Source organism: Morone saxatilis, unplaced genomic scaffold, assembly GCF_004916995.1.
Source record: "Morone saxatilis isolate NCDOM2014 unplaced genomic scaffold, NCSU_SB_2.0 Contig2, whole genome shotgun sequence".
Taxonomy (NCBI): domain Eukaryota; kingdom Metazoa; phylum Chordata; class Actinopteri; family Moronidae; genus Morone; species Morone saxatilis.
The window spans coordinates 20,278,167-20,297,800 of NW_023339762.1; the positions used below are offsets into that span (position 1 = coordinate 20,278,167).

The 19,634-nt window shown below is 41.9% G+C and overlaps 1 protein-coding gene across 3 annotated transcripts in view; it reads right to left on the reverse strand.

The window, feature by feature from the left end:
• Window positions 1-2,445: 2,445 nt before the first annotated feature.
• furinb (furin (paired basic amino acid cleaving enzyme) b) overlaps window positions 2,446-19,634 on the reverse strand; it is an 82,366-nt gene continuing 65,177 nt past the window's right edge. For all 3 annotated transcript variants that reach the window (XM_035664460.1, XM_035664461.1, XM_035664462.1), the window contains 9 exons: window positions 18,102-18,274; window positions 14,893-15,105; window positions 13,121-13,221; window positions 11,342-11,445; window positions 7,501-7,618; window positions 7,076-7,255; window positions 6,747-6,874; window positions 5,963-6,091; window positions 2,446-4,684 (listed from right to left, as the gene is read on the reverse strand). In XM_035664460.1, coding sequence (XP_035520353.1) covers window positions 3,978-4,684; window positions 5,963-6,091; window positions 6,747-6,874; window positions 7,076-7,255; window positions 7,501-7,618; window positions 11,342-11,445; window positions 13,121-13,221; window positions 14,893-15,105; window positions 18,102-18,274 — 1,853 coding nt within the window. In that variant the 3' untranslated portion in view covers window positions 2,446-3,977. The remainder of the gene's footprint in view (window positions 4,685-5,962; window positions 6,092-6,746; window positions 6,875-7,075; window positions 7,256-7,500; window positions 7,619-11,341; window positions 11,446-13,120; window positions 13,222-14,892; window positions 15,106-18,101; window positions 18,275-19,634) is intronic.

The window sequence follows — 19,634 nt, forward strand, 5'->3', positions numbered from 1 at the left end:
ATGCACACATTGCATAATATGTTGATTCTTATATAAAGATTGTACTGTAAAGATTGCTATATAGACGTGTAAAATTCCTCTAGTGGTAGAAATCTCAAAGGGATTTTCTCAAAGCCTCAGCACATAAAACCAAAACTGTCTGCATGTCAAGCTACCACTAAGTGACAAAGGAGACTTATGAGACCTTTTTGGTTGTAATTTGGGTGAACAGATCCTTTTTAAGGAGTTGTATCAAACCATACACAGAAATCCTCAGAAGAAGTTTCTTCAAATGAGCCGCACTCTTTTATTTTTTTTTCTCAGCCTTTTTCTGGTGCGTATTCGCCTCCACAGCGGCCCGTGGAGGATGTTGTCATCTGTGTCCAAAAAAGCTGAGGCCGGACATCTCGCGGCCCACCTGTGTTGCACTTTGTACCGCGCTGCCATCTCGCGCTGCCCCACTGTGTCCCATCACTTTAACCGGTCATCTCTTTCATTCTCCACAGGAGCTCTGCTGCTTTGTTGCTCTCCTCCTCTGGCCTGTCTGCTCTGCCATAGTTCAATACATTCTGCCTTCTGTCTCACTGTGAGCACTGCAGTCCCTCTCTCCGCCCCTCCAGCTGTGATCAACATTTCTGTGCGACCAGACTTCACTGCATCTTGAATTTGCACTTTTCTCCTGTTGTCTTTATAACCTTGTCATAACCTTCTCCTCTGCTGTCTCGGTGTGTGTCGCGGCCTCTGTATAAATGTTTTTCTTTTCTTTTTTAAATGTGATATCTGTTGTAGCGCTGTTTTTTTTTTTTTTTTGTTCAGAGGTAATATATGACGGCAAGGTCTCGTCCGTATTTGTTGATTAAAGATGGATTAAAGCTATAGTAAAACAGAAGAGATGGGAAGTGAATAAAGAGCAAAATACCAAGATTGTCCTTTTAAAAAGTTTCACTTATCTGAAATTAATTTGTCTCTTGACTGCACAAATTAATCTTCTGTAATGCTATTTTCATGTTTTCAAGAGCTTGACTAATTCTCTTATCAGTAGGGGGCAACGTTGAGTCGGTACAGCAGTACAGTCCATGTCTACAGATGTTGTCAGTCTCAGATTAGTGTTAGAGATATCAGCCCTTTTACACTGTCCAATGCTTCACTTGTCAGTGGTTGGCTGCCAAGGACTCAGCCTGACATTAAACCGAGAGAAGCTCACACCCTAATTACCAGCAGCGTGTTTTCACCCCTGTGTGAGGGCGCAGGTGTTGTGACGCTATCGGTGACAACATTGAGCTTAACATGACAACAGATTTTTCTTTGTTCACGCTACATAAAAACGGATCGGGGACACAGAAGAAGAAAAGAATGTGGTGGCAGGGTTTCCTGAGGCCTGAGAGTGATCACTGCTCTGATGTGTGGCAGCAGAGAGGAAGTGGCACTGTGTGTGTGCGCGTGTGTCTGTCTGAGTGGAAGGGGCCGCCTGTGGAGGCACCCTGGGGACACTCAGCCTCTGCATTTTAGTCCAGACTGCCAACTGTGTTTCTCAACCTTTCTGTGCAAAATATGGGAGGGAGAACTGACACCCTGCTATTTTCAGATTCAGCACAAACACACAAATGATGTTTGACCAGCTGGAATAATGAGACTGGAACCTCGGTGTCCAATTGATCTGAATGTGAAATCGGCTAATGGGGAACTGATTTGTTGTTTTAATTCATCTAACATTTCTTGTTGCCAAGCCTAGTTAGCAGGCAGCATTGTACTGAACACAACAGCTAATTAATACAAGCTAAAGGGCACAGCTAGGGGAAAAAACAGCCACAGAAACTGATCACAGCTCACACAAACATGTAATGGAGGTGTGAATGAGATAAAAGGCTTTCAAACTCATCCACTTTAACTACACAGGCCTATACACACACAAACACACCGTTACTTTCACACATGAACATTTATAATGCAAAGCGTGGTGCATCCGAGGGGCACTGAGTTGTGCAGCGAGTTCTCCCGGCAGATCTAATTATGGGCCACAGAATGAATGTACCTTCACCCATGAACCCAGTTACCTGCCTCTGTAGAGGGTGTTACAGAGGAAAGCTGCTAATGAACAAGCTCCTACCAGCGGGTATTGTTTTCCCGCATGCATACAAATCTCTTCCATTTATATTAATTTAAACTTTAAGGGGGACACCACATTGAAGCTTGAGAAAACCGTTTCTTGAAGGCTTTTTGGCAGCGCCCTCGCTGCGACTGGGTTGTAGGGAGAAGACAGAATGCTGGCTCCCTGTTAAAGCTAAACGCCTGGAGTGAACACACTTGCAACAATGATATACGGCCATGAAGAAGTGATGAGCCATCTGTTCTCTTGGGTGGTGTCAGGGGCCAGCTCTTAAAAAAATTTAAAATTTTAAAATTTAAACCCCCAAAGGTGCTCAAATCTGGGAGTAAAAGCACACACACAGTCTATCTATGCAACAGCCAAAGTCATTTTATTCCAGCATGAAACTGATCTCCACATTAACATCCATTGTCAGTTAAATAAAAAAGGATATAAAACAAACATAGAAAACGCGAGACAAGATCTCTTCATTTCTTAATCAGTCAGCATTCTGGCCTTCAGATCCGAAAGGCTTTGATTCAGCTTGTGTGGCGTAAGTACTAAGTTTATACCGTTGCAGATGGGAAATAAAGCAGGTATTTGTCTTTCAATGTATGGCGCTCTTAATAGAAAGGGAAAGAGGTTTACAACTGATGAAGACGCTCTGGGAGAAAAACCCAAAATCAATATATGCTCTGTGGGGAAAATGAAGAGAGAATGATCTTATTTCTTACCAGCAGCAACCAAGTAGAAAAATGTTGTAAAGGTCAGCCAAGCAGCTTTGGGCTACGTGGTGTTTTGATTTTATTCAAAAAAACAGTGTCACTGTTTTACAAGTCAGTAAGATTTCGTGACTGATATATTTGATAGATATATTTATATATATATCTACGCTGCTGTGGCAATTCCCACTGTGTCTTTATTAAAAACAGAGAATCCTCCAGTCTCCTGCTCATCAAACAGCCTGTGGGATGTTTTATTACGCAGTCCCAGTACGCTGCGGAAATCTTCAATTCAAAGTTTTCTGACTATTAATGAAGAGCAATGTTGACTTCATGACCCCTGGCCCACAATCTGCCAGGAATCTCATCAAATATAACAACCGCACATTCAATATAAGAACTGCCTGTGCAGATGTGCCAGATGTTTGTGTTCAGGACAAATCAGATGCATATTTATTTAAGGGAAGTAATGCACTCCACTGGTTTTGAGAGACACTTTTGTTTTACACGTCAAGTTCAGTTCTTACTCATCACATCGTGGCTTCTTTAGTTCTGGAGAAATTTTAAAATCCTAAAAAATAACCACAAAGATGTCACCAGAACAGTTCTTAACGGGTGGTTGAAGTCTACTTTTTCTTTTTTACAGATCATGGGGTTGTGGAGTTTGAAACATTTAACAGGCAGATGGGCTCTAACAAATGATGCTACTGAGTTGCATTATGGTAAAATGAAGGATTCAATGTTTTTGGGACAAATAGTCAGCACATCTGGGCCTCTGCTGCTTTTATTTTGACGATTTAAATCTGTCTGTCATCCCCCGCCGCTGTGGGAGAGCAATACAAAATGTCTGAAATACGCCATTGACAAATTGGACAAAATGAAGCAGGTAGTTAAAGTAAAAATAAGCCCGTTGCATAATACCGTAAACTGGTGACAAAGAGTCAAATGCATAATGAACACACCTTACATCAGAATATCAATCAAATAAGATAAATTAACAAATGTAAATAAATATATGAAAAAACATTTTAGACGTGGTGCTAATGGGACAGTAAGGCCTGCGTTTTGTGTTTTTTTTTTTTTCTGAGACTGCGTGATTCTCCTTCATGTATCGGCTCCGTACTGTCAGATCTAAATGCTGATGCAGGATGTCGTGGTGTCAGACACCACAACAGCAGATGCGGGTTCAGCTAGATCGAGCTCTGTGTCTTGATGAAAGCGGTCCTCTCGCTGTGACCGTCCACTTCCTCGCTGTCTGATTCAGACTGGTAGGCGATCGTGTCCTCATCCCCCCACACAGTGGGGATCCCCTTGTAGCATATCCGTGCATTCCTCTCCCGTCCCTGGCCGAAGCCAAACCCGAAGCCCACCCGCTCCCCCCTCGTCTCTGAATACACAGAGGGCACTTTGGTCCTCCAGCCCAAAGAAGCGCCACCTGAGCGCATCTGCAGCAAGAGGAAGACCCCAACGAAGGCAGCCAGGATGAAGGCACAGCCGAGCACGGCCACGACGGCAGGCAGCTGAGTGTACGGAGCTACGTTGAACCCCGGAGGTTCCTCGCCTTCGCTGCTGTCGTGCGCCGCCACTGGGATCTCACCCTCTGGCTGGGCTTCGTCAGCATTGAGTGCCCCAGCTAGTGGGGATTTACGCTGGACCTGGTTCTGGTGCAGGCAGGAGGTGAGGACCAGGTGGCTGTGAGGCGGGCAGGACAGGCAGTCTGTAGGCCCGGTGCCAGAACAGGTAAGGCAGGCAGGGTTGCAGGGCAGGCAGGCCTGGACGGAGGACAAGTCCACCCAGTTCTCCAGGGAGAGGTTGAGGAGCTGAGGCCCCGAGGTGAAGCCCGGTGGACACACCTTCATACAACCCTGGAGGAAGAGGGAGAAGCCGGGGCTGCACTCTGGATGGAGCGTGGAAGACGAAAGCATAAGGGAGGTTAAGTCTCATGTAATCCGACAAACAATTATTTTTCACTATCATTAATTCTTCAACTATCTGCTGATTATTTTCTCATTTCATTTATTAATCAATTAGTCTACAAAAGAAAACAGAAAAACAGTGAAAAAACATCACAATTCCCCAGAGCCCAAAGTGGGGACTTGAAATAGCTTTTTTTTTTATCAGATCACCAGTCAGATGAAAATCTTTCAGTTTACAGTGTTAGACAAGAAAAAGCAGCAAATTGAGCAAGCAAAAATAATTATCACAATAGTTGGCAATTCATTTTCAGTTGTTTGACCAATGAATCGACTAATCAGTTGAGCTCTGATGAGTTTTAAAAAAAAATTAATTACACATAAAATATCATTAATTGATAAAAATATATGAGTGATTATGTAAAAATCATGAACTGATTTCAGTCTAAAGGGGCATGACAAACAGATCCATTTAAACCCATGGAAATATTCTTTTGTTAGTAACCTTATTCTTTTCTATTCTTTATATCTGTTGAAGCTTGCCTGTAATTTACAACCACCCAAAAAGAAACTGCTACATTTAAGCAACTCATCTCTTGTGAGCAACTAAAAGATGCTTAACTTGTTAAAAGAAGGCCACAGCCAGTAAATGGAAGCTGTAACCGACCGAACATTGTGTCTTTTCTTTTTAAAGATATAATTACCACCAAATTACAATGTCCTTTCCAGGAACCTTACAGTCCGTTTCTAGGAAGTTGTTAGAAAACTGGAGCCCCCTTAAAATAAAGCATCACCAGCAACTATTGAAATGTAGATTTAAATTAAATTATGGAGAAGTCTGGAATGATTAAGAGGAAAGTGTCTGAATGCTTGGAAGCAGAACGAAGCTTCCGAACCTCATCTGCCTTTCAATGAGGGAGTCATCCTCAACAGTTGTTGACAACGTAGCACCTCTTGCACTGACGCAGTTTTAATCTCCCCTGCTGCTCCTCCATACGTCCCACACTCTGATTTAAACTAATATGACATATGGCAATGTGCATATTCACAGTGCACGCGTAAACAGATTCATGGGAGGCTTGTAAATGGGCAATCTGTATTCACAACATTCGCTTTTCACAAGTTGAAATACCCAACACGGTCTGACCAGAAGCCTGTTTTGTAACAATGAGTGTGTGCCAGCGCTAATACAAATGAGCCCATTCAATTTAAGTGGCTCTTGTTCAAGGTTTGTGTGTCACTGGAAGCCCGAATGATCTCACCGATGCAGATCTGCTGGGCATCAAAGGTCTTGCAGCTGTTGTTGGACGGCCGAGGGAAGTCAGACGATGAGGGGTTGACAACGCTGGGTCCAGTACCCCACAGGATGAGGGTGAACTGACTCAACACACCTGAGAGAGAATGAGAGGGAATGAGAGAGAATGAGAGAGAGGGGAGGGGTGTGGGGGTATGGAGATGTGGAAGAGAATATAAATGTAACACTTCTCAAACAGGGAACAGTGTGGACTGGCTGAGAAGAGGATATGGGGGTGGAAGGAAAGGAAACAAGTGATGAGAGCGGACCCAAACATAACACTGGAGGAGGATCGACACCAGCAGAGGATAGAGCTCCTATCACATTCCCCTGGCCGCTCAGAGTAAACAAAGCCACGGGAAAGCTCTAGGACTTAACGAGTTAACTCTTCTCAGCGTGTCGCTCTTAGCCTCTTGAAAGAAATTTGAGCCCACTCGTAAGAAGAAAAAACATTCTCAAGATAATAAAGTTGATAATCAAAAGGTTGCCAACCGATTTCTTGCAGAAGAATGTTTCTCTGCCTAAGATTCGTTTCTGAGAGCTTCTCCCTCCGGTACCAAAAACAGTACAAACTGAATCATTGGAGAGGGAATGTGACAGAAGAAAAGGGGAACTGAGGAGAGGATATTTAGAGAAGCATGAAAAATATGCAAGAAGACTTGAGTTGATGAGGGGGCAGTTAATGGTGGCACAAATGTGGGTTTGATGTGATGTGACCAGACTGAACAATTAATGGCGATGAGTGGGCTTACCATAGTCACGTCCATTAGCTGCTACGTTCTCTATTTCCAGGGTCCATTCCCCTTGAGGATCTTCGTCCCATGAGTGGGTGGTCATAAAGGCCCAGTCGTTGAATCCCTCTGAGGAGAAGTCATTGGGCCTGAAAGAAAAGAAAGTGACACAGAGAGTGGAACGATGACATAGCTGTGTTTTCTTTCTGCCGTAGAAAGTTTGTGTTCACAAGTGACATTTAGGTACACACATACACGCGCATTGTGTTTGTTTGAGTGTGTAAAAAAAGACAAGCAGAGAGAGATTTATATCCGGGATTGGCTGTGGGTTGGTGTGTTTTACTGTGTACCTGGGGAACAGCAGGGTGGAGCGTGTGCCCAGTGGGCTGATGAGATGAATGGCCAATTTTCCTCGCTGGTTGTGGGAGAGAGTGAGGCGAGCCTGAACATGTTCCAGAGAGCTGACATACTCCGGTCGTCCCCAGCAGGCATCCACACTCTTGCTGAACACGAGCTTGTTCCCGATGTCTCTGCAGGTTTGACAAGTGCAGGGGAGAATGGTTAATGTTCTGTGGCTACAAAAACGGACACAGACAATAGCACTGTGCTACAAACCTACGTGTCCGTCCCAGCTCTGAGCAGAATATGGTGACATCTATCAGGCTGAGCTGCATGACAGAGCACCAAGTGCTCATAATGAGACTAAAACTCAGTTTACACACAAATACACACACACACACACACACAAACACAAGCTTCAAGTCACCCTTCTAACCTTGGTTCTGAGAGCATTGTGTGAACACACTGATGCTGTGGCCCAACTGTGGTCCAATTCTGTGCCAAAGCCACCATAGCACCTGCATCCAGGACACCATATCCGTATGAATGACTCACTGTGGAGGAAAAAAACATGGAAGGATAAGGATAGAGAGTGGCAGCTTGGTGGGTGGTGGCAATGAGATAACACCACAGAAAGATAAATTACAGTCACTCAGCTATCCCCTTTTTACAGTAATACTGAGGTGTTATATTTGTTCCGCAGACCTGAGCTCACAATCATGAATCAGCAATACTGACTTTAACTGCGTCCAGGAACTTAAAGTCCAACAGAAATGACACTAACTTACCTCTTTTTTGAAGTTAAGCATATTGTAAACTTTTTCTTAAACTTATTGTTGATCATTTTTTGTAATCGCATCGAATAAAAAAAGGTGTTAAATGTATTATAATATTGAAATATCAACAATGATCCTTTTAGTGTGAGCAGGTTGGAGGGGCGTGTCTGTGTTTGATTGGCAGCAGCTGGTAGGCTGAGCCCTGGCAGGAGAAGCCACGGGCGAACAGCATGTTGTTAGCAGTGGTTTTGGAGAGCAAGGATCACACCAGCATGTGAAAAGTATAGTTGCAGGCAAGTTTTCATGCTGTTTAATGTGATGCAGCCGAGAAGCTAATTAGCCGTATAGCCTTGAAAATGATGTTAGAGGTGCAATTTTCTCCTCTTCTCTGGTGAAGGACGAAATGTGTTCATGTTTGTAAGTTGGACTAGGAGTGTTGCTCAGAGTTCGTGGCTTTTGGGTTGTGTAAGCGTATGTTTGCTAAAATGTCATCTAGAGGTGTAGTTGCATGTTGTTTCCAAAAGGGAGCGTAATACACTGTTTGCATCTGAAGTGGTAGCTAGTGCTGCTATGTGTTGCAAACGTGCTGTGAACCAAACAATTGCTGGAATGAAACGCCATGTAACAGTCTTGAAACTTTGATTATTTCCATTTATCGATGCTAATAAGGTGCTCTTTCATCCAAATCCCAACTGTGAACATGAGCGGGAAAGCTTCAGCCAAGTTATTAGTGTTTCTTTGCTCTTCTGTGAGGAGAGAATCAGTTAGAGTTCAGATACGTTTCATAAAAAACAATCAGGGTCATGTAACGTGATGATCTCTAATGTTTCCAACCTACTGTGATGCATATTGTATCATTGTATTAGTTAAAAGATTGCTAGCGCTAATTGCTAAGCTAATTGTTAGCTTTGGTTGATGAAATATCACTGTATTATGTTCTTAAAAGAGTACTAATGCGGCTAATGACAGCTTGTAGCATGGTGAAGTATAAAAGGGGCATTGCGCTTATTTTGTGTTTATGTTACGATCATTCGGTTTATTTGGGTTTAAACACTTTTTATTGTGTTGTTTATGAAAAATGTACATGTAAATTAGTGATAATCCAATTTATGTTTATTTTTGTTGTGTATTTAAGTGTATACACCAATCAGCCACAACACTGTGACCACTGACAGGTGAAGTTAATAACACTGATTATCTAGTTATCATGACACCTGTCAGTGGCTATATTAGGCAGCAAGTGAACATTTAGTCCTCAAAGTTGATGTGCTTGAAGCAGAAAAAGTGGGCAGCGTGAGGATCTGAGCGACTTTGACAAGGGCCAATTCATGTGGATGTTACTTGACAGACTGACACATACCACCTACCTAAGCACAGACAGTGTACACTCTTTAATGAAAACGGTATTCCCTGGTGGCAGCGGCCTCATTCAGCAGGATAATGCGCCGTGCCACAAAGCAAAAAGGGTTCAAGAATGGTTTGAGGAACACATCAATGGGTTCAAGGTGTTGACTTGGCCTCCAAATTCCCCAGATCTCAATCCAATCCAGCATCTGTGGGATGTGCTGGACAAACAAGTCTGATCCGTGGAGACCCCACCTCACAGCTTACAGGACTTAAAAGATCTGCTGCTAACGTGTTGGTGCCAGATACCACAGCACACCTTCAGAGGTCTAGTGGAGTCCATGCCTCGACGGGTCAGGGCTGTTTTGGCGGCAAAAGAGGGACCTACGCAATATTCGGCAGGTAATCATAATGTTACGGCTGATCGGTGTATTTTATGTATGAAAGCGTTAAAAAGGGATGTTGGATTTGCCACACAGTTGCACTTGAAAGACGGGGCACTTTGTTTGGGCGATCTGGAGATTCAGGATCTTTAAAACCAACAAGGTAGCTACTACTGAGTGTTCAGGTGTAGAGTTGTTGGCTGTACATCCAGAGTGAAAGCTAGTTAACACTGTAGTGATCCGTTGGTTTTGACAATCAGCTGTAGGCCCACTATAACTGCAAATTGTGTTGAAATACTGCGATGGATTTTTGATATCAAGATGTTGAGGGTTGAAGTGTGGAGGTGGATTTATGATTACAAGTTGTAATGTTACTGCCGCAAACCAATGAAGGCCATGGCAAACTGTAACAAAATATAACAATATAACAGCTACAAAATAAAAGCTTACAAAAATGTAGCACTGTGAAACTCAAGGCTTGGTTGCAAAGCTGATTTGATTTGTTTGCTTTCTTTTGTGTTTGGGTATCACCAATCAGAGCAGACTGGGCTTTCTGAGGTCAAACGGAGTGTGTCAGGGGGCGCAAAGAGGTTTTTTTACCAATGGCTTTTATGAGAAAAATAATGTTTTTTTTGAACATTGAAGCTTTTAAACATATTCTAGTAGACCCCCAAAACAGAAGTATGAACCTGAGCATGAGTATGAAAATGAGCATAACATGGTCTCTTTAAAGGAGCATTTTAGTTGATATTTCAGCTCAAAAAGGGATTAATTAATAAATTAATTGAAAGAGCTCTATTTTTATTTCATTCTTTCTACACAAATTGCAGCGCTATATATATATATATTGTCTTATAGCTGTGAGGCTGTTCAACTCAATACCAATCATCTGGTGAGTCATTCAAGGCACACCACTCCGTGTATATGTTAGTTTTGAGCTCCTTGTTACAATATATACAACTTTTATTGCATTTGCATCCCACCTTCAATTTCTTGAAGGAGGACAGGTGATATATAGAGAAGATATGTATGTAGCAAACAAAAATGCACGTGAATTTCAGTTGGAATTTTTTCAACTGGTTATGAAACAGTCACAATTTAATACTGATGCCTCTATATGACCTACATAAACAAACAAGATCATCAGTAAGAAGATTCTCCTTGAAATTAATGAAACGAGGCAGTGAAAAAACTACTGCTTTTGTCTGAGGGAAGCCAGAATCAACACAAAATGAAAATTCCTTGTAGTTGCTTTAATGATTAAAATGCAGTAGCTTTGTAGCTGGCAATCCTCAAACCATGACTAGTTTGAATAAGTTCAAAAATTCATTTTGAAATAAAACTAGATATGCACACTTACAAGTGGCTTTGGTGTGCCTACTAGCAATTGGGGTAAAGGCAAAAGCCAATCATGAATTATTAAAATATTTCACCCCAATTTTCTGAATTCTTCTGGCACGCTGTAATGCTTTGTCAGATTGCAGGCAAACCTGAGAGCGCACAGGGCAAAGATATTAACAGAGCAAATCTCCAAGGATTAAGCAGTACACAACAACAGGGAGCTTGAAACTGAGTGACAGAGGTTATTACTGTGTGCATAATAGCAAACGCAAATAGAGTGCACAGAATAGAGTTTTGTTTGCTTAAATTAAATTATTCTTTTGCATGATAGTGTTTTTCTGTGCTCAAAACGTCCACTGTGTGCTCAGGATAGAGGCACGAATATAAAGCCACTTTAACCATCTGTGCTTGATTTGGACAAGCCAGGCTGTACCTCTGCGCCCCACTCCGTTGGTCTTCCAGTCTATGGCGCTGAGATGACCGGGCTGGGACGTTCTCACCACCAGATGCTGCATGTCCCTCCAGGTCAGGTTCATGCTGCACAGATACAGGAAGGAAAACAGAGTAACCATTGACTTTCTGTCATGTAATAGCTGAAGGTATTACTTTCCTACATTATGCACATTATGAGAAAAATCCAGGCTTTGCTGACCTAAACTGTACGACAATACAGCGGAGGAAATGTGAGGAGCTATGGAATATGGAAAAGGTCAGGATTCTGTAGACACACCTAAAATGTGATCCAGCTGAGCATGTACTGTGAAGACAGCTATACATTTCTTAAATATTAGACTGAGACATGGAGGAGGCCCTGGAGGGTATGTCAGTCAACCATTACAAAGATATGTGCTCACACTAAGGCTTTAACGCCAGCGTAGAACACCAGTATTAAAGGTACATCATAACCTATGGTGTTGAAAGGTCAGGGAACACAGTAAAACAGTGGATACAATACCGTGGAGGACTGTCTAGACCATTCTGTAATAATAGTTTCTAATGAGGTCTGGGATTGGGGGTCACCTTCCACACAGTAGAAGCCCAATAAAAAGTTTTTTTTTTCCCAATATAGATTTATTAACGGGCACAGCAGAGAAGCATTCATAGGAGGAGCCTTTGAATCATCAATGAGGAAGTGGGTTAAGATAATCAAACCATGAATCACACTGGTTGAGTGCAACACCACAGTTGACTGAAATAGAAACACATGATTGCACTGTGGCGCATCACCTCCGCATCAGCATTCACATCTCACATTCTCTCATGTGTTATTAATGGACGAGATCCCCCATCCACTCAATGTCACCTCAGCCGAGAGCGAAGGGGAAAATAATAAAATAATAAAACACCAGAAAGCCAAAACACTCTGCCTATTAAATGATTCCATCTCTGTGAATTCCAGTGTGGTCCCAGTCTGATAAACTAGCTACCCTGTTATTACTGCTGCCTGTCAGGAGGGGGTACAGACAGGAGGGGGGCTGCTCCCTGACAAATACTGACTCTAGTTTGGTGTTGAAAGTGAGAAATAGTCTATATAGTGTAAACCTCAGCTCTGCCTTTCTCTTATATCAGAGGTGACAGTGCTGAGATAAACCTAGGAGGCCGAGGATGTATACCTGAACTGAAACTGGGCTGTAAGGTAATACTGGATTTGATTTGACACCTGTCAGCTAATCGCTAATGTGGAAATGAAGACAAATTATGCACGAGCGGAAGTCTGCTAACTGATAAGAGGGCTTAACACACACAAAGATAAGACTAAAGATACGAACATAACGGAGAAGACATTAGAGCTGCTGACAGAAACTTGGATTCTGACACCTGGAGTCCTGAATGAGCGATAATGAGAGACATTCTCGAGTTTAAAATCTTCACTACCGGCCCTACAGGTATTCAGATGTCTGTGTGGGCTGCAGCTGCTGATTTGTCTTGCTAATTAACTGATTATCAAAAGCTTAATTTGCTGAGGAAAGAATTTCTGGGCTGGGATTTAGGCCAACGCTGACTCCCAGACGTGTGTGTGCACTTCCAGACGTGAGTGCACGCACGTACGCACATACATAACAAAGCATAACAAATCAAGTATACAAAAAAAAGAATTGTGTTTTCAAATTTTAATTTAGATTTTTTTTTACTGTATAAGTGTATTGGCTACAGGGCTGACTACAAAAATAGCTCTATGCTTATAAGAGGAGGCTTTGTCATTCTCACTCACTTGGCCTCCAGAGCCAGTGCGATTATCCCAGCAGCCAGTGGGGCCGAGGCAGATGTCCCCGTGTGAGAGTCTGTGCATTTTTGCCTCAGGTCTGTGGTCACCTTGGAGACAGGAGGAGATAGAACGAAATGCACAGAAATACAGAGAGACAGTTAATATGACAAATTGAGTTTCCCACTTCAGTATGAGTGAAGTTCACGGTGAAAGAGGTTGAGTTAGACAGTGGAGGACCGCGGACAATGGGAGGTCTGCCTGCAGCAATCGGAGATGGGAAGGAGGAGGAGGAGAATAAGCAGGTAGGTTCAGTCTCGGGTCTGTGGATCCCTGCCAAAGGGTCACAGCCGGGGCAGTGAATGTCAGCCAAATCAGCCTAGCCAGGCTGGGCAAAGTATGTTAGCACTCCGGGTATACCTCTGCTCTCGGTCTCTGCCAACGCCAGATAGCTAATGAGGCCTGTCTGGGTCACGTCCGAAATGACAAGAAGCCAGAGGGCAAGGCGAGCTGTGAAGGTTACGGACAGATTCTTGGTTTGCAGTTTTTTGCCTGACAGATTGTGGCACTAATGACCATTATCTGTAGAAAGTCTATGTGTCAAGAGGGGTAAACAAAGAGAGGGCAGGTGCCACCGCAAGCCAACTGTTAGAGCTCAGTTGGATTGGATGAAACAACACTGAAAGACTGTTCATTCATTGTTTTTGATTGTACTAAGCAATTAGTGTTGAAAGCATGAATTGACAGAAAATTGACAACAATGGAGTTATCGGTAAAGACATTTGTGAAAAAAGTGGAAATATTACCTGGTTCCAGCTTTTCCAATATGAGCATTGTCTGTTTTTCTCAGGTTTCTATCATTAGAGTATTTCACAAAACAAGTGATCTGACACCATGATCTGGAAAATTTTGACTATATTCTGACATGTTATTCTACGACTAAGTGATTAATTGATTACAGTAAGTGAACAAATAAAAGATTAATCAACAATTAAAATAATAGTTGAAGCCCTACACTGATTAAGTTTTTATTTTTGCAAATATAAACATAACATTTTCTAAATACCTAATAACACATACCCAGTACCAAATCTGTCCAGTAAATGAGCTACTTGAGAGTCCGCACTGGATTTGTTTAAAAGCCTGCTCTCCATGTAATTTGACAGTCTAGACACAAATAATATACCAAACATAAAAATCCACCAAAGTGAACATAAACACTAGTTTTGGATAAAAGAAAGCTGCGTGAACTCACTGATACAACAAATAACAGCTTCTGACTGATAAAGCAAAGATACAAAGCGACAGCCGATTTAAAATGACTTCAATTTCATCCATTTGATGAGTTGTGTTTGCTTGCCTGCAGCATGGCTCTGGTGTATTTTGGAGGGAATAGCAGACTTATGGTTGTTTTATATGATTGTATATCCCCAAGGCATGTTTTTCTTCAGCTGACAAGCAGCTTAAAGAAACCATGTGGCATCTCTCAGTGTTTGTCAGCTTTGCTCACTGTATGTTCAGTCACTTTGATTTTGACAGTTTGATGCTTATTTTTACTTTGAGAGAGACAAGATTAATGTGTGGGTACACTCAAAAAAAGGTTCATTTTGGATGTACCTGCATCAACTTTTGGCTGACTGATAAGGCTGATGTAAGGTATGAGATGTTCGGTTATTTTTGCAATGCTGACATTTACAGTCTGCTAAAGATTTGAAGTCTAAAAACAACCTACACCAAATCTGAGATGTTCAAAGTGTGAGTGTGTGTGTATGTACACCCACTATCTGTTTCTCCCCCGGGTTTCCAGAGCTGAAGGTAGTAGCGAGGGTGGAAGAGCAGGGTTCGCTGTACCACGGCACGTTGCCGGACTGCGTGGTGCTGCTGATGGACAGGGTGTAAATGCTGTTGGTGTAGCCGTCACAGTTACAGCTGTCCTGCTCACGGCCACCATTACCCGAGGCCCACACAAAGATGGAGCCTAGTCTGCTACGTCCCTGCGGTATAGAAACATACATACTCTCATATAGTTGCACAAAATAAGAGAAAGAGATTAATAAGAGCTGGTTAAGTGTGAAAAATTGCCTTTGACAAAGACGTTTTTCTCACTGCTTAAACGCCTTGTCACTTACATGCTTTTGTTCGAAAACAGTGAGCCGCTTTAGGCACAACTCTTATTAATACATCATAATGTCAGGCGACTTATTGCGGCAGAACATTGGATAACAAACAGGAGAAATGTAATTATGAAATCTATTCAGGCTGAATACAATTTAGGGGCCTGATAAATGACAACATGATATCTGGCAGTGAGATTGCGTGCTCCTAAAATACACACACATACTATATGAGACATACATTTAATCCTGTTGGGTCTGGACTGCCAATAGCAGGCTGGAATGCTTGTGCTGGTTTATGACCCAGATTAATATTTGTTGGATTAGACTACAACAAATATTTATGCTTTAGAAATCGATGGTTGCCAGGGACATTGCAAGTTGTAGAAATTTGTTGCACATTTTTTTAATTTTTGCCTCCCTGCACTGGTAACCTGTGGCCTTTAGAATCGATTTGGTCTGTCCCCTTTCTACATTGCTGACCTTCTTTCTCTCAGTGCATAGCTGATAATAGCCTGAGGTCTGCTGACCAGTTGTTGCTCAATGTCCCCTGGGTTTGGGCTGGAGACAGAGGGCAGCCGGGCATCTGAATAGCCTCTGGGTGGAGAACTATCTAGGTGTTTTGTGAAAGCCTTACAGGTTTTTTATTTCATTTGTATTATTTTCCTCTATGCTTTTCTTATTAAGTAAAATATATATTAGGAAAATACTTTTTCTTCTTTGTTAGACCTAGATCTCTCCGTCTTTATTCAGAAACAGATATAAATATATTTATTCTTCGGTGAAACACGTTTTTTGAGAGGTGCCAAATAAATAAAAGGTCATCATCACAATCTACTCGCAACTTGTATTTCTATTCAGCATTAATCACACCCTGTGATTCGAACGTTAATTTAACAATTGAAGTAAAGTCTTTCATCAAAGTGTGAATGTGGCAACTCCGACACTGTGACATTCAGAATAAAACTGAAAGATGAAAACTTTTCTTCTTCCCACCTACAGTTCGAACCAAGTGGGTGGATTAAATATTCATTTTGGAGAACAAAACAAGAAGCTAAAGAGTACATTTGATGAAGGGAACAGATAAAGAAAGTGGTGGCACTGCTTCTGGATCCCACATACGGAGAGCAGCAACAATGAAACAGTTGATGGCAAGTAAGAAATTGGTGAGAGAAAACAGATGTACACCATTTCTTCTTCCACCCTCTTGGTCACACATAGATACTCAACACTACAAAAAAAGGAAGAGAAAAACTTGTTGTTTTCAGAGTGTTTGATGGAAAAAGCTGCAAGAATGTTTTGTACTCTGTTCTGCTCTCTGCCGGCTTGAGTCTTTCTTAAACAAATAAAAGTCCTGTCACATCATCAGTTCCAGTATTGTGGCTTCACAGATACTGGAGTCTTTGCTTTCTTATCACTGTTGTTACAACCCTGTTTTCTCTGGCATGGTTAATCAAATATTATATGTACAAATAGACCTCAATTTGAACTGAACAGAGACTTTAAACAAGCTTGTGCAGAGTTAAATAATAAAAAAACAGCATTATTCTTTTAATTTTCTTTAAAGAAATCCTACATCTCCATCTCACAAATGACCTCTGTTCAGAAGTTGGGGAAAAATATCCCACTCTGTGTATAGTGCTGTTTGAACTGTACTGCATCCTAACACAAGAGTCTTGAAGCTATGGCTAATACTCCTAAACCTTCCAGCCCATTTATGACCTGATGTTGTCTTTGCTGCAGGTTGCGGAGTCCAGAAGATAACACTTCAGTGCCAGGGGTTATCTGGCTCCCAGGAGAACACATGCTGAACCAGAAAGGTCCTGTTGTGCTGCTGTCAGGCAATTTTTCCCCACTAACACACCGTGATATGTGGAGCATTTCACATTTTGGGATTGACATATAAATCATTCTTTTCCAAAGAAAATTTTGCAGTTTCATTCATTTATACGCTAATTACTGCGGTCTTTGAATCTAACTATTGTTCTGCATCAGTGCCTGCTGCTCCATTTCTATTTTCTCTCATCTCACATTTATCATTTAGCTGTTCCGCTAAGGTCTTTTGATGTAGCATGCTGACACATGAGAAATTATGATATTAGCCTTAGATACTAGGTCATACTCTTTAATGTCTTACTCTATCTACCCTAAAGGACGAGTCAAAGAGCAATTAAACTCACCTTGAGTATGTCCTTTTCCACAGTACATCTCAGAGAGATATCCTCCATTAAATATTTATAGTGTATGATTTTATGGTGAAAAAACACCCTCAGATTTCTAACTGCTTTTTTTGCTGCATGAGAGAAATCCCTCCGTATGTAACTTAAAAGTAATAGTTTGATGTTTTGGGAAATACGCACACAGAATTTGCCTCCTTGCCAAAAGTTTGATGAGAGGCTCAATACCACTCTCATGTCTGTACGGTAAATAAAAAGCTGGAGCCAGCGGCTGGTTAGCTTAGCTTAGCATAAAGACTGGAAGAAACTTTACATTAAGAACTTTGACATTAGAATGGCAGAGAAATACTCTGGCACATAATCCCTGTAAAATGGTGCAATGCTGTTCTTACACTCTGGTTCTCGTGTGGATTGAACAAACAAGGTATAACAAGTGAATTAACAAGCTTTAAAGGTGCTGGCAGGCAGATTTTGCTACCTTCAAACAGAGCCAGGCTAGCTGTTACCCCCTGCTAAGCTAAATGAACTATCTGCTGGCTTCGGGGTTATATGTACCTTACAGACATGAGAGTGGTATCAACCGTCTCATCTGGACAGACCTATGTCAAAGAGCTGATGTGAGTTTGATAGCGATGCATGAAGTAAGAACCGAGAGAAGATATTAGTAGATTAAAAGACCAAGCTTCTGCTCTGACTGACCTTGGTGATTCCCTGGAGGAAAGCCTCCTTAGCCAGCTTGGCAGGGCCGTCCAGTGACTTGCCATCGTCCTCTGGACCCCAGCTGGCACTGTAAATGTGGATGTGCTGAGGGTTGAGGCTAAGAGAGTGGGCCTCCACCACGTCTGTCACCTCTCCATCCAACATACGAACTCCTGCAAAATGAACACGCAATGCGGCGAAGATTAAGTGACCAAATGAGAAAGACATGAAACGTGGTGGAGCAAGAGAGACAGAATGACAGATGGAGGAGAGATAGTGAGCGTATGAATTTTTATCTCTCAGGAAAAGAGATAGTGAGCATATGAATTTTAGCTTCAGATGGTGGAGAGGTGACAAAACACAGCATGAGATGACGAGAAAAGAAAACTTGTCCAAATAAGACTGAAATAAATCGGCCAGACTGCAAATACCCATTTATCCTTACGCCTAAAAAAAACAACAACCTTAAAACAAAACAAAACAGAAAAACAAAATCTTTCGCTTATTATCAGGATATGTTGCCCACAGTCCTTTAAAGTAGCCTGTAATTAAACCCCTTTCTTAAAAAGCCCACTCTCGACCCAGGGGTTTAGCCCACACTGATAGACTGATTTTCTAACCTCCCCTTCCTCTCTAAGATTCTATAGAAAAATAGTCGCCCAAAACGAGTTGTGTTGACTTCTCTACCATAGCAATAATTTCTTTTGATGACTTTTCAGTCAGGATTTAGAGTTCATCAAACAGCAGCAGAGAAACAGCTCTTCTATCTGTTATGAATTGCCGCTATAAATACAAATAAAAGATTGAATTGGAATTGGAATTGCGTAGAGCTTGACACAAACCATTGTGCAACGGGTGGGGTCCCTGCTGCAGCGGCCCAGGTTCGAGGGTCAGACCTGCTGGCCCTTTGCTGCGTGTCTCAACCTCCCCACCCTTCCTGTCACTCTATCTCCTAGAGGGCAATAACAGCCCAAATGAAAGTCCTCCAACTTTGTAGTAAAACTACTGTAACTTTAAATGATGTCACATTTTGATTTCTGTAAGTCAGACCTGCTGAAGCCTCGTATTACCTTCAAATAAACATTGGAATAAGCGTGTTTGCACAGGGCCAGCATTGAACAGGAGGAATGGATTACACCAAGCATAAACTGTTACAGTGTACATATGCGGCAGCTGACTATTTTGCTTTACTACAGACTTGATAAACTGTGAACTTGGTCCTTTAAATGTGGACTAACAACAGCAAGTAAAGAGAGAAAAAAAAGCTTTTATTTTGAACATCAAGATTGACATAGAAGGTACCTCACAGTAGATATGAAGGGACATGATTACTAACATGTGTCACCTCAACCACGCTGCCATTGGTAGAAAAGACTGGAGTGAAGGAGGGAGAAACTTCTGACCTGAAAGAAAAGTAAGAATTCAGTTGAAGCTCGTTCAACAATTGATTTAACAGTCGATGGTGCTTTGAATGCATTTTGCAATGAAACAAAAGGAACTATTAATTCATATTTCAACATCATAATTGATAAT